Below are 15,329 nucleotides of genomic sequence, written 5' to 3'. Positions count from 1 at the left end.
CTGCGTCTTTTCCGAGCGACGACGTGCAGTACATTTCCCCCTCAGCCCGCAGTGCCGCTGCTGCATGAATTACTCATTTTGCGTTTTTTTCAACTGGTGCATTGACGACTTGAAGTGTTTTTGACATCTTTGTTAACGCTGTCTAAAACTTTCGAGAAAAAGACACTACACTTATTTGCACAGTCCCATAGTATCCAACGTACAGTAGGTCCATGACTTTTCAATAACAATCATTTGACAAGCAACCCTAAGCAGTAACTGCTAACATAAACTGGAACTGTATCTACCCATTATGATACCCTCTGTGGAGACAGCAGTAACACTATTTCCAGCTTTGTCCTCGGTACAGCAGAGGGCATTACCACCCCTCTGGGTAAAGATGCAACATCTTCCCGTGAAGCAGATCCGTGGCTCCCTGGCACCAGAGCCGGGGGACGGCTGCGAAGGGGCCTGAGGGCGCTTTTCAGAGTGCTGGAAGTGGTGATTACAGTGGTGCTTACAGGCGTGGATGGATAAGGTACAGAAATATAAACAGGTAACTACGTATTTCTTAAAAGTCCTCAAACTATACTTAAAGTGAGTGCATGTTGTTATTTCTAAATTACTCATCAGTAAAATCAGTATTTTTTAAAAAGCTCACTCCATTTAGAGCTCTTCATCTTATTTTTCTGCCTCTATACATTCAAATGTACAAGACACTGAAATAAAAGGCCAAGGTTACTCAGATCGACTAAAAAGAACTATGAAAAGACTACAAAGAAAAGAGTTCTCCGTGGCTCTGACCTCGCAGATCTGGCGCGCTGCGTCCGTGGTGAGGCGTGCAGCCTCAGTATGCTGAGCAGCTATTTTACAAGTTACTTCCTGCAGGACTTCAGTCACATCCCGCTGTGATTTCACCGCCTGCTGCAACGACTCTGCGTGGACCTGCGCACAAAGAGGGTGAGAAAGAGCTCCTGTCATATCACACAATTTGTAAATTTGTGCATTTGTTTCACGGAGCAAATGTATTGTGAAAAAACCACTGGACTACTATCCAGTTCTCATGTCTCAAAATCTGAAGTTTAAAATTTGGAGTCTTAAAATCACTACTGGAGTCCTCCTTAACTGCACTTTCAATGCACTGATGTGTCTGTAGACAAGTACCACTTACTAAATTGGGGCTAAATCCTGACTACTTAATTTCACAACTTTGCTACAAGAATCAAATGACATGAAATTAACCCATGTGGCACTTTTATATCTTTTCTGTTTTACTCCTATATAACTAAAAAAAATACTAAAGTGATTTCAAAGATACAAATTCAGGTTTAACAGCTAGTACTTGCTACAAAGTAAGTCACCTGAGATGCTTTGTTTCGGGTTTCTTCTAACTGTCGCTGACACTCCAGAGCCTCTTGTTCAGCCTTCAGTTTCAAAAGAGCCAAGTCTCTTTCGTGGCGTTGCTGCTGTGCCTTCATGAGAAAGAAATGCTCAACCATTAATGCTAAGATAATAAACTATTACAACACAGTGACTATATTAAATACAATGCTATTTTCTTAACACAAATCTTTTGAAGCAACCAATTAAACTTTTACTCTGGAAGACAGTAAACAGGATAGACATCAACCATTTATCATTTATCAAAATTAGTGACCACCCACTATGTTTTTTTAATTCATCATTAAGACTATTTTAAATAGCAGAGAAAAGAGAAAAAAAACACAGAGAACTAAAGTAGCAAACCCCACAAATACCTTTATGATCTGAGCCAGAGAGACACTCTCTTGCTGAGCAAGCGAAATGCCTCGCACCCTTTCTATGTCCGAGAGCTGGCGCACAGACTCCTCAATGGCACTCAAGTAACTCAGTTCAGCTGCCATGCGATGCTGGAGGCCAGCAGGGGAAAAGCGTTGTGAACCTGGAGGGCGTAACAGTTGCCAAATGTAGAGGTGAACGTGAAATTAAGTTACATCTCAGATTTCTAAAATTCATTTCTCATTTAAAAGCCAAAAACAAAGACAGTAACTTCTGAGTACAATGTATTTTAATAGTTACTTATTTTGTGTGTGGGGGGATGCATGGGTGTATACATACACATATACCTGTAAACGCTTAGGAGTACATCCATGGCATACACTTTTCAATGTGCTTTTGCTAATGCTGGCAAGATGAAGAAAATCACCACTACTGAATCTCTCATGCTTCTAAATATTTATTCCCCTGCACAGTTTCTGTTTAATACTTCAGAGAGAAATCACTCATTAAAAAAAAAAAAAACTTTCCCTTATGATTCAACTGAAAGAAATTTTTTAAAAAATAAGTCTTATTTTGAAATTTACAACTGCACGGGCCAACTTGCCTGGTGTTGAAGTCATCTCCACAGCTGCTCTGCTGGCAGCCATGTTCACATCAGGAAAAGATGCATTAGGCTTAAATCCTGTTAGAGTTGGAGGCATTATAACTGAGGACTTAGATCTTTCTAATGAAGTTCCTGGAAGGTCAAACTGTAACAGTTTCTGGGAACTTGGAGATAGGGGAGAAGTTGGAGTTTTCTGAGATCTTCCCTTGTCTGAGGAGATACTAGAAGATTTGTTTAAAAAAAAAAAAAAGTAAGAGAAGGGAAAACTACTTCAGGAATCACATAAACAATTCATAAGAACAACATGCATTTCTTTATTAACATCAGCTTTGAAAAGCTGTGATTCAGGCATTTTTCATTCAACACAGCCTCGTGCTAAGTAAACTGCTCCGAGCCCTCCTCTTCTCGCCACTTGCAAACTGCCACGGGGCAAACCCTGACCACAGTAACACGGGAAAGGGGCCTCTGGATTAAACTGCAACTTAACTCTTCCCTCTACAACATCAATGCACCATGAATCAGTGCTGTAGTACGAGGAGAAACCCTTTATACATAGCAATAAAATTACAGCCATATGTAAAAGACCAAGTCTTGAAAAAAAAGTATGTGAAACAGAAAAATATAATTTTATATTAAGCATTAAGAAATGACACAAACTATTCTATTATTTGTTTTTAACCCAAAAGGAAAAACAACAAAGTATGTAAACTCCATAACAATATATGAGTAAGAATGAGATTTCATAATCTAATAAATTGAGCAGGAGAGAAAAGTTCAGAAGAAGAAATAAATAATGAGACCAAAACCAATGCTAAGTAGTTGTGTTGAAAGAGCAGAAGAACACAGTTGAGAAGCAAAATGCACAAAGGGAATGAGATACTTTGTGGTAGCTTAGTGAAAACACTTCAAATAAAGTTCTTAGGAGTTCATCTGTGGGGTGACTTGTGAGCTGCCCAAGTACCCCAAGGAAAGTAGTTGCCCGGCCAGAGGGTTGGTTGAGCCATGAAAACAGCTGTGGCAATGGTATTCAGAATAGAAAAGAGAGTTGTGCCAGAGGCAGAGAACTTCTGAAGGAAGGGCTGTTAACAGTTTGGATGAGGGATGGCCCTACTCTAAAACAGATGAGGACTGGAGCTACAGACACACCTGCAGCATCTACACATCGAATACAGGACTTTACTAAATGGATTCTCTGAGCATCGATCACATTGTAACTTTAATTAAAATGAATCACAGTATAAAACATACATCACTTTACCTCCCAGAAAGATCCTCCAAAGTGCTATCAGTGTCAAGAGTGTGCTGGACTTGGACAGAGGGTTTGCTGCTGGTCTCGGGTTTCTTCCCGCGATGAGAGCCGCGCTCTGAGCCGGAGAGCACTTTTTCCTCATCGAGAAGCGAGCTCTGAACATTTCCAGGGAGTGATTCCAGCCCTGGAAAGAGTTTCTTATAAAACTGATTCCCAATAGAAGTTACTAAAAAAATAACTGACAGATAACTAGTACAGAGCAGAATATTTAAAAATTGACTTATGTTTAAAGTTTGTTTTTATATCTAAAATAAAGTTCATCCTTCTGCTCCCCTTTAAGTGAAGTTTCTTCCATTAACATTTCCTGTATTTGCTATTAAAGAATAAACAGTCCTGTAATCAAATTATTTAGAAAGACGAATACGCAGTTCTACACCTATGAAAGAGTAAACAAAAAAGAAGTCTTTCAGGGATACCCAAAGCTGGAGAAAAAAGGTATCAACTGTCAATTGGACTACACAATCCTTCCGAAAAACTTTATGGCAAGAACTGTGCAGCCAGATACACAAAACTGTTCATATTCTCTGACTGAGAATAATCTCACCTATAGGCATAATCTTAAAGAGATTATTGACACCAACAAACAAAATTTATGTATAATATTCAATGAACTTTATATAATTTTTAAAAGTTCAACCTACATTTGCAACAGAAGAGTTGTCTAAATTACATAGATAACAGTAACTTAAATATTTAGATAGCACTTTGTAATTTAAAATGCTTTCCATGTATATTACCTTACCTCCTTACACACCTTATGAAGTAGGTAACACATGCTCATTTAACTAGAGACCTATGAGACCACTTGCTTAAGGGTACACTGTCAACAGCAGAAACAGGACATCGACCCAGGCCTCATGACTCTACACTTAATGTATCATTCATCTCAATGACATGTTTCAATAGCAGCATGGGAAAATATTTGTTACATTAAAAGATTAAAAGAAGCAGAACAGAGAATTCTATGTACATTTTAATGGCAACTTAATGAATTTTTAAAAACCAGATATATGGCTAATGATCAAAAGAAAATGGAAAAGGGAAAAAATATCCTCTAAACCCATGTTTGCAGCAGCTTCACTCTACGAGGTAAAAGCAACCCAAGAGCCTTCAACACTGTGACAGATGTATAAACAAACCAACACAAAAATGTGGTCTGCACGTATGGTGAAGTGTCATTTGGCCTTAAAAAGGAAGGACATTCCAACATGCTACATCAATGAACCTTGAACACATTATGCTATTAAGTCTATCACAGAAGGACAAATACTCTGATTATACAGTTATTTAAGGTACCTAGAGGAGGCACATTCATAGAGACACAAAGTAGAACAGCTGATACCAGGGGCCAGGGAGGATGGGAAAATAAGTTATTATTTAACTTATGAAGAGTTTCAGTCTGGGGCGATGGAACAGTTGAGGAGATGGATAGTGATGGTAACTGCACCATTACAGGTACTTTCTTCTACTGAACTGTGCGTGCACTCAACAATGGTTCCATTTCCTAGAGAAATTCATCGAGACAGAAAGTAGAATGGGGCTGCCGGGGGTACAGGAGGAAAGGATGGGGAGTCACTGTTTAATGGGTACAGAGTTTAGTATGGAATGATGTTTGCCACTTTAATCTACTAACTTCTTTCAACTTCACTGGGAAGGAGTTTTGTACAAAGCATGCAGACAATCTTTTTTCACCACCAGGTGGAGTATACACAACAAAAATTACACTGATTTTAGAACTCAGGGGAAAAAAGAAGTAACTATATTTAAGATGATGTTGTGAAAAATAAAGTATATATAGTTTTCTTTTTCCATTGGTTTTAGAGAGAGAAGGAGGAAGAGAGAAACATCAGTTGGTTGCCTTCCCAATGCACGTGGACAGGCAATGAATGGTATGTGTCCAGGCCTGGGATCAAACCCACAAACCAGGATGTGCCCTGACGGGGAATCAAACTCACAACCCTTCGGTTATGGGACGATGCTCTAACCAACTGAGCCACCCCAGCAAGGGCACAGTATTAATTTTTAAGGCATTATGACAGGGGACTGGAAAATGAAAAGCCATAAAACACTACCTATACTACATATAATGTTTTAGATTATAACTTTTAAAAACCTATAATGAATCATAGTGCTTATACTCCTATTTAATATATCATATTTTAAGTTGCACAGTAAGTATATGGCAGTAAAAAACCTGAATGTCAAAAGTCAGAATTCAGGCTCTGCCAATAACTAACCTTAAGTGAGATATTAACATAAAGCATGAAATTGCAAAAGAATTGAGCAAAATTGGCATTTCACAAAATGTGTACAGCTGACTTCTAATGCCATAACATGCTGGTTGAAGGAATGATTCCGTAGTCAAATAAATTTAGATAATACTTCATACTATAGCCTCACCCTCTTCCTAAAATAAATAATGCATATTAGCATATTAAAAGTGTTGATGAATCTGGCAGGTAAAAGGCCTATTTCATTCTTGAAAGAATTCCCCAAGTGTACAGAACCACAGAGCTCTTCCACAAGCCTCGGAACAGCTGTGACACAGCCGCTGCCACTGAATTCGGTATTCCACAAGAAGAGACTCTGGAAAGTGCTGGTAAAACGATGTCTAATGTTCCTACAAAAGACTTTCAGAATGCTTCTAATCTGCGAGAGAGTTATTACTAGGTTAATTATGAGGAAATAATTTCTGCTAGCGCTCTCATATTGGAAGTACAAAGTGACACTAGCTGCCTGAAGGGCTATTTGGCAAAATGTACCCAAATTTTAAACCTGATATACTCTGCCCCATTATTTCACTTCTAGGATATTCCCTTAAAGAACCAGACTAATGCATAAAGATACATTTGTAAGGATACTCAATGCAGCAGTATTTATAGTGGGGGGGGGGGAATAAATGCCCAGCAATGATGAATTGGATAAATTACAATATATTCAAATAGTAAAAGCGAGGCAGTCATTACAAAGGGTGATCCATATGTACTGACAGAAAGACACCTATAGCCCACTGAAAGAACAACACAGCATGTAAGATGTGATCCCATACATTTAACACTTTCTATGTGCACAGGCCTCAAGTTATCTGAAAGGATTCTTACTAAAAATGTTAATATTATACCCATTAGGATGTCTATTATTAAAGACAAAACAGAAAACAAGTGTTGGCATAAATATGAAGAAACTGAAACCCCCGGACACTACTGGTGAGAATGTAAAATACTGCAGCTTCTATGACAAACAGTAGGGCAGTTCCTCAAAATATTAAGCATAGAAGCCCTGGCTGGCTCATTTGGTTGGAGCATCATCCCGAACACCAAAAGGCTGCGGGTTCAATTCCTGGTCAGGGCACATACCTAGGTTGTGGGTTCGATCCCCAGTCATGGCACGTACAGGAGGCAACCAATTGATGTTTCTCTATCATACTGATGTATCTCTCTCATTCCCTCTCTCTAAAAATCAGTAAAAACATATCCTCAGGTGAAGATAAAAAAATTAAGCACAGAAATACCATTTGACCCAAGAAGTCCACATCTGGGTATATATACAAAAAGCTGAAAGCAGGGATTCAAACAGGTGTTTAAACCCCAATGTTCACGGCAACATTATTCACAAGAGCCAAAAGGTTAAAACGACCAAAATGTCCATCAGCTGATGCATGGACAACAACATGTGGTGTATACACACAACTGAGTATTACTCAACGGTATGCAAAAAGGACACTGTGATACATGCTACGACAGGGAGCAAACTTGAGGGCATAATGTGAAATGAAACGAGCCAGACACAAAAGGATGAATACTGTATGCTGCCACTTCCACGAAGTACCTAGAGTAGTCAAATTCATCGAGACAGAAAGTAAAAGAGTGGTCAGCAGGGGCAGGGAGAAGAGAAGAAGGGGAGTTACTGTTTAATGGGTACAGAGATTCAGTCTGGGATGATGTAAAAGGTCTGGATATGGATAGTTGTGATCGTTTCACAACAATGTGAATGTGTAACTGGTACTGAACTGTTCACTAAGGAACAGTTTAAAATGATAAAGTTTATATTACATATATTTCATAATAAATCTAAAAAAATGTTCACATTGGTTATCTGTAGGTAGAAGGAGTACAGGTATTTTTTAATTTTTAAATAGTTTTCTATATTGACTGATTTCTCCTCCCTCTTTTTTAAAAAACTCAACAATTTTTTACATTTTTTAAAAAGATTTTATTTATTTTTTTATTTTTGGAGAGCAGAAAAGGGAGGGAGAAAAGAGAGGGAAACATCAGTGTGTGGTCGCCTCTTGCACACTCCCCACTGGGGACCCAGCCTGCAACTCAGGCATGTGCCCTGACTGGGAATCGAACCAGTGACCTTTGGTTTTCAGGCCGGCACTCTATCCACTGAGCCACACCAGCCAGGGCCAGTATTTTACATTTAGAAAAAAACATTTTAGAAGCATATCATTCATTCCCTCAGGACCATCCTGTGAGTTTAAGAGACCTTTGCCTAAATTCCTGTTATCTTCTCACCTCTACAGCAAACACAGCCAGGATAAGGAAGGAGGGGACTGCAGGGTATTCTCCTCTATCACTCAAAAATACTGACAGTGTCCAAAGGACCAGGTACTGGGCTAAATACACATTCTATCTGTTAATTTCAAGGAAGCTTCAAATTTACCTAATGAAACATCTATTGTTATTTTTATTTTACAGTTAAGAAAATTTGATTATTATATATAATGTTCAGATATATACATGATACAATATAAAGTTTTTTTAAAAGCAGCTACAAAACAATATTTTATTTTTCTTTTTAAAATAAAGATGTGTGTGCATGTGTTTTTATGTACATATTGGAAAAATAGGCACCAAGGGTTAATAGTAATCTCTGAGCAGAGGGCTCAATGGGGATTTATATTTCTTGTATGCCTGTTTATCTACAACCCTTAATTTTTTTATCTTTGCAAATGTATTCCTTTTGTATTAAGGAAAATATTTATACTGTTAATATATCAAAAGGTATTACTGTAATAATAAATATAAAAGCCAATTACATTGTCATAAAGAAAGTCACCTAACTGCTTATGGAATAAAATCATAACTTTAGATCACTACTACAAAATCATTGGTAAGAGAAAAACAATCACTACATATTGGGTTGGCCAAAAAGTTCATTTGTTTTTTCCTGTCAGATGGCTCTAATAGCATGTAATTGTTTTTAACTTCATTTGAAACAATTCTGTTAAATTATATTTTGACAGCTGTCAAATCAGTATGCATTTAAAAACAAACATCAAGTTTGGTGAATTTTTGTGTAGATATTTTAACGCTGAAGATGGAAGAAAATACACAACATTTTCGGCATCTTATGCTTCATTATTTCAAGAAAAGTAACGCAACTGAAACTCAGAAAAAGATTCCCGCAGTGTATGGAGAAGGTGCTGTGAGTAACTCAAAGTGTCAGAAGTGGTTTGCGAAGCTTCATGCGGGAGATTTCTTGCTGGACGGTGCTCCACAGTCAGGTAGATGAGTTGAAATTGATAGTGATCAAATCAAGGCATAAACTGAGAACAATCAATGTTATACCACTGGGAGATAGCCGACGTACTCAAAATATCCAAATCGATAAAGTTATTGGTAAAAATGAAGAATGTGTCTTTTACTTTACAGAAAAAACTGTATGGACTTTTTGGTCAACTCAACAGAATTCCACTTACATTCTGTCTTTTCCTTTTTTCCTCTTCTTCCTTTGGAAGAAGTAGATGAACGAGATGATGCAGCAGACTGTGCCCCTGATGAATGCTGGGAGGTGACATCCACAGAGGAAAGATCGTAAGCAGACTTCCTGCTAGAATGGTCCTCCTTCATGCCCAAAATGCTACCACCAGTACTGTCAAAGAATAGCAGTGGTTAAAAATAAGAAATAGAAAGCTTTAAAACGCAGCTAAAGTACAGATATATTCAAGTATAGATATATTCAAGTATAGATATATTAACCACAAGGAAAATATAACTATACTCAAAGATGCCCTCCACTTTTCTTTTTCGTTTTCTTACTACCATAAGCCTGGATTGATTGTCTCATATGGCTCAGTTTATTACCAAGAAAAATGTCAGGCTGTTGTTTACTAAAGTGAAGCCAATAAAAATGGACAAGTCAGATATAGGAGAAAAAATGTAATGCTGCATGCTAGAAAATGTAGCCTCAGTTTCTATTCAGATGTATAATTTAGTATATGATCATTAGTTTCCTTTTGATAATCTTACAGGAAACAACGATTTAGTATGTTCTACTTCAACCTAGAAATAAAATGCAATAAATCATGCTGACTTGTGATATTAAATGTCACAATAAAATCCTTACAAGTTTTGATTTTAAAATTTAATCTTTCCTTTAGAGCTCAAAATTAAAACTACACTTTTCCTCCTGTAATTTTAATAGTAATTATTTTCATTAGTCCAACTAGACATAACTATTTTTAAAAGGCCATCCAGTCATTTTATATGGATTATAATTTATAATTTTTGAAGAAAATAATATTGATATAAGTAATTACAGATTCCTTTATATAGTAACAAAATTTAGGGAGGAAATGCTCTCTGCAAAGTCTGGTTCACGTGCTGTATGACTTCGTACAAGTAACTTAACCTCAGTGCCGCAGTTCCTGAAGTAGGAATGGTAACAATAGCACTAATCACGTCAGGCTTAAGAATGCAGTCTTCTCAGTGCCTTGCACATAAAGTGCTCAACAAATATTAACATTGTAACTGTTATTCTCCAAAGCTTTGCAAAATTTTAGATGTTGTCCCAATTATTAAAAAAATTTACTGATTACCCGAGATCATGAAGTCAAGGATCTACCTCATCCTCAATTCTATCAGAGAAAACCAATACGACTCTCCACGGGCGACTTGCAGACTGACTTCCCGACCTGCGATGTTCCAGGCCCTTTTCTTCGTATTTCACTGAATATTCTTAACACTCGATGAGATAGGTACGATTATTCTTTCCCATTTCACGGAGGGGGGAAGTGAGGCCCAAGGAGGTTATGTAAACACCCAAACACAAAAGACTAATGATCAGAAGAGACCGGACTTAAACCCAGGCAGTCTGAACCCAGAGCCTGTGCCCTTGTAACCACTGCACTACGCACCCTCAACGTGTATCTTTAAGCAGCAAAATCTGACTAATATTCAGACCACGGCTCTCACTTGTACATTTTTCTCACTCTTCAGACATTCTCCATATTGTGAACACATTCCTACCACGGTTCAGGAGCTGACTTTTTTTCTGTCAAAGTCCCACTCCCTGGAGAGGACACGAAATCATCTTCGTAGGAAACACTGCTTAGAGGGGCCGTGCTGGCGTTCACAGGCCTCGGGGCACAGGTCCCCCTTTCCGATGAGTCTTCAAACCCTGTCAAAAGAAAAAATCAAAATGCATTTTAAAACAAAAATAAAATTACCACAAGCAAAGCATTCCACAACGTGGAGATTAACAACATAGATTTAGGGATATTTTACATTGCTTTTATTAGTGCTTCTTTTCAATTCATCTTTATATTTAACAATACATTTTAAATTTTTTATTCATTTTCAAGCATACATGAAACAGATGTATCCATCACACAACTTTGACAATCACCAATATGTGATCAACCCAGTTTCAATTAAACTTCCAATTCTCCCCAACTTTCACTCCCCTTAAAGATTATTTTGAGCCAAATCCCAGATAAAACATCATTTCAACTGTAAATATTTCAGTACAACTATAAAATCTTAATGAAAATCTAATAGAAGGATATTAGAACAAACCCAAATTTCTTATTAAAAAACAAAGGTGCTGATTTAAAAGGACTTTGCTTTCATCAAGGGAACTTTAAAATCAAAAGAACTTTAAAATTATCATCTCCGGAAAGTGTTAAACAAAAGAGATCAACAGTATATGTAAGTCTATAGAAGGTTGTAACAAGTGGCTAAATATGAATTCTAGGAAAATGCAATGTGATATTCAATTAAGTATAAAATGAACAAATGAAATCAATTCATTTGTTAGATAAGTTGTTCACCACATAGAATGGAAATAAAAATCTACAGTATCAACAGCTAACATAAGGCTCAGCCTCACTCTCCAACCTGAAGTTCTAAGGTTATGTTAGCATAAAACAGGTAGAATCCACCCATGGCCGTAAGAACAGAAAAAGGGACTTGAAGGAAGTGAGTCCAATACAGAAAAGTTGTGTTGCAGAATCTCAGGGATAAGAAGGAAACTTTAGAAGTTATTGTTTCAGGAATCAAATATGGAGGTACATTACTATTCAAAGTCTGTTTTTATTTATTTATTTTTAAGATTTTATTTATTTATTTTTTCGACAGAAGGGAAGGGGGGGAGAGAGGGAGAGAAACATCAATGTATGGTTGCCTCTCGCATGCCCCCTACTGGGGACCCGGCCTGCAACCCAGATATGTGCCTTGACTGGGAATCAAACCCGCAACCCTTTGGTTCACAGGCTGGCACTTGATCCACTGAGCCACAGCAACCAGGGCCTCAAAGTCTGCTTTTAAAATTAGTTTTGACAAACAGTAATACACTTATTTTCATATTAGAAATGTTACTATAGTTGCCCCCTTTTAATTCTTGACCATGGTATTCCCAGTAAGTCATTATATTATGAAATACACATACTATTTAAATACTTACCTATGGTCACAGGAAACCTCGCTATACTTGATAAAAACCAACCATGAACATCATCTAAGATTTCTCTAAATTGGACCAAAATTTCTAAAACTACCAACCAACGATTGTTTTAGGACAATAAATACTAAAAAATAAAAATGTAAAGAATAAATTACAACTCTAATTGAAGCTTACAGGTAATCTCAATATAGACAATGTTTCCCTTCTCCTCCTAATTAACAATGAAAATCTGTACTTTGGTATTATCTTTCCAAAATTATGCAATAATTTATCTTAAGATAACATACAAATATTACAAGGCTTACTTATTTTTCTCACCTTTTCCATATAACTGATATGATTTTGTAAAAATGTTAATGACACTATGCGGGCTTCCCTTTGCCAATTCTTTCCATGGTCCTTTGCTTTGTGTACCACCTAAGTGCCCCGGAAGCGGCAAGAATTTTTCAGCTTCCTTCTGAAACTCTTTGATGCATTCATAAGCATTTCTTTCTCCAGCACAAAATTCCTTTTCTTTTAAGATTTCTGCTATCTTCAAAGGGGGTTGTCCATCTCGGCCCCCCTCTTCTTCAGAGAGACTCCCCTCACTAAGAAGAGGCCCTTCACTGACAGAGTCTATGCTGGACCCAAGGGACATTTTGGCTTTGTCTTGGGAACAAGCTTGCAGGTCAGAGCTAGAAGAGTCAGCCTGCTTCTTACACAACTGTGCCAGCAGCCCTTCTGGTTTAGGGCCAGGGGATCTCATTCTGAAGCTTGATATGGCACTATGAGGTCTTATCATCTCAGGAAGCTTTTTAAATTCACTAAGATTGCCTATTCCAGGAAGTTCATCATTGAAAGTTGCATGAGATACACAGGTTCCCAACATCTTTTGAATGCGGGCAGAGAAAACATCTTCGGTATCCTCTTTCACAGGTGGACTCAGAGCCTTGGTCCAAGGCCCATCTTCTTGGGGTGTCTGCTGCACATCATACTCAGTGTTCCATACTGACCCATAATTAATGTTAGCCCCAGCTAATTTCTTGGCTTCACTTTCAATCCTGCTGGACAAAGAAGCAGCTGTTGCTTTCAAGGCTTCGATACGATCCAGTTTACTCTTATATTGGCTGGCACTAGGTTTTAACAAGGCATCTGGATGAGCAGCTGGTGAGGTCAGATATGGTTGAGGTGTAAAAGTTAATGGCCCTGAAGCAATATTATGGTTCTTCCTGGTTGGTAAAATAGATTCAAAATCCTTATGCAAAAACCCTGCCTGCTCTAGACTCAAGAGATGGGAGAGTAAATTTCCAGCTGTTCCAACAAGAGGCTGTGGCTGAGAATGGTGGACTCGTGGGCTCAGTCTGTCAGGCTGCATCCACGCCGGTTCCATCAAGTCCCTTCTGCAAATCAAAGTCACAGTATGTTAGTTAATACAGCAACTCATAGCTAAGCCACCATTGTTAAAGGATAGGTAAAGAGGACATAAAGATCAGTCATAGCTAAAAGCAGTAACAAAGAGGCACTATTAATATTTCATTTAGAATCATATCTTTCCAAGCATTTTCCTATGTGTATGTTGTGTTTTTGTGTTATTATCACAAAGATGAAATCTTATCAAAATTACCATTTTTTAAAAACCCTCACCTGAGGATATGTTTTACTGATTTTAGAGAGCAGGGGTGAGAGAGAAAGACAGACAGAGAGACAGAGAAACACCAACTGGTTGCATCAATTGGGTTACGTGTCCCAACTGGGGATCAAACCTGCACCTAGGTACGTGCCCTGACCGGGATTGTACCCACACCCTTTTAGTGTACGGGACAATGCTCTAGCCACCTGGCCAGGGTGATACATACTGTTTTGCCAACTGCTTTCTTCACTAAGACATTTTAAATTATTAATTAAAGAGAGCATTATTACCCTTAAAACTGTGTGGACAAAATTCTTTACAGCACTGGCTCTACTTTTTCCTTTAAAAATAATGTTATATTAAAAGAGAATGCTTGCCCTGGCTGGTGTAGCTCAGTGGGTTGAGCACAGACTGAAAACCAAAGAGCTGCCAGTTCGATTCACAGTCAGGACACATGCCTGGGTTGTGGGCCAGGCCCCCAGGACGGGGTGAGTGAGAGGCAACCACACATTGATATGTCTTTAAAAGCAGAAAAAAAATAAATTAAAATAAAATAAATAAAAATAAAAATAAAAAATAAAAGAGAATGCTTAAGGTTGCTAAATATTAACATAGGCATTACATATTATTCCAATCAACCAGTATTTAACAAATGCCAAACATTTATGTTTAACATCATACATATTAAAGAAATAAGGAGATTACTACAATCTAGTTCTTAAAAAAAAATTAACATCAAAACAATGAGTACCAACGTAAAACTCTGAGTACCAGTAATAAACATACAATACAGTGCAAGGGGTCCATAAAGTCTAATAACAGAATAAAGATGTCCTAGACAGTATTATATAATTCACCTGTGTTTCCAGACCACTGACACCCTATATATTAAGGGATACTATGGATATATTAAAGGCTGATGTTAACTATTAAGAAGATCCTTAGACAAAATAACATGAAGTTCTGTCCTTGGTCTTGCCCATGATTTTGGGATGACGACATAAAGATATGTTTATCAAATCTGAAGATGACAGAAAGGTGGGAGGTATGGATAATCCTACAAATTATCAAATTATGACTCAAAGTTATTTGGACAGGCTGCGCCTGAGATCAAACTAGTGTGGATAAACTAGTGTGAAGTCCTACCAAGTCAGTTAAAAAAACATCATCTACTAGAGGGTAACCAGGGTGATAAAGGAACTGAAAAGCATGTCATGCAAGGTCTGGCTGGAGATTATGTTGTAGCAGTCTCTCATCTTTTACACTGAAGGGCTACTACGAAAACAGGATGAAGAAAGGAAGACTAGTGCATAGGTTCTATGCCATAGAATAGAGATCCCTACAAATGCAAGGTGTGAGGTTATTAGAGCCCAAACTAAGGT

General features: G+C 37.7%; 1 protein-coding gene across 4 annotated transcripts in view; it reads right to left on the bottom strand.

Moving 5' to 3' along the window:
- The window catches only part of CEP350 (centrosomal protein 350), a 112,254-nt gene that overhangs the window by 56,872 nt on the left and 40,053 nt on the right, over nt 1–15,329 (bottom strand). For all 4 annotated transcript variants that reach the window (XM_045838708.1, XM_045838707.1, XM_045838709.1 and 1 more), the window contains 8 exons: nt 12,657–13,717; nt 10,904–11,054; nt 9,355–9,527; nt 3,600–3,774; nt 2,342–2,562; nt 1,737–1,900; nt 1,341–1,451; nt 784–924 (listed from right to left, as the gene is read on the bottom strand). In XM_045838708.1, coding sequence (XP_045694664.1) covers nt 784–924; nt 1,341–1,451; nt 1,737–1,900; nt 2,342–2,562; nt 3,600–3,774; nt 9,355–9,527; nt 10,904–11,054; nt 12,657–13,717 — 2,197 coding nt within the window. The remainder of the gene's footprint in view (nt 1–783; nt 925–1,340; nt 1,452–1,736; nt 1,901–2,341; nt 2,563–3,599; nt 3,775–9,354; nt 9,528–10,903; nt 11,055–12,656; nt 13,718–15,329) is intronic.

Source organism: Phyllostomus hastatus, unplaced genomic scaffold (assembly GCF_019186645.2).
Source record: "Phyllostomus hastatus isolate PE091 unplaced genomic scaffold, TTU_PhHast_1.1 phas_contig_283, whole genome shotgun sequence".
In the NCBI taxonomy this organism is placed as follows: Eukaryota; Metazoa; Chordata; class Mammalia; order Chiroptera; family Phyllostomidae; genus Phyllostomus; species Phyllostomus hastatus.
Note: the sequence above shows the minus strand (reverse complement) of the source record. Positions and strands in the feature narration are given on the sequence as shown.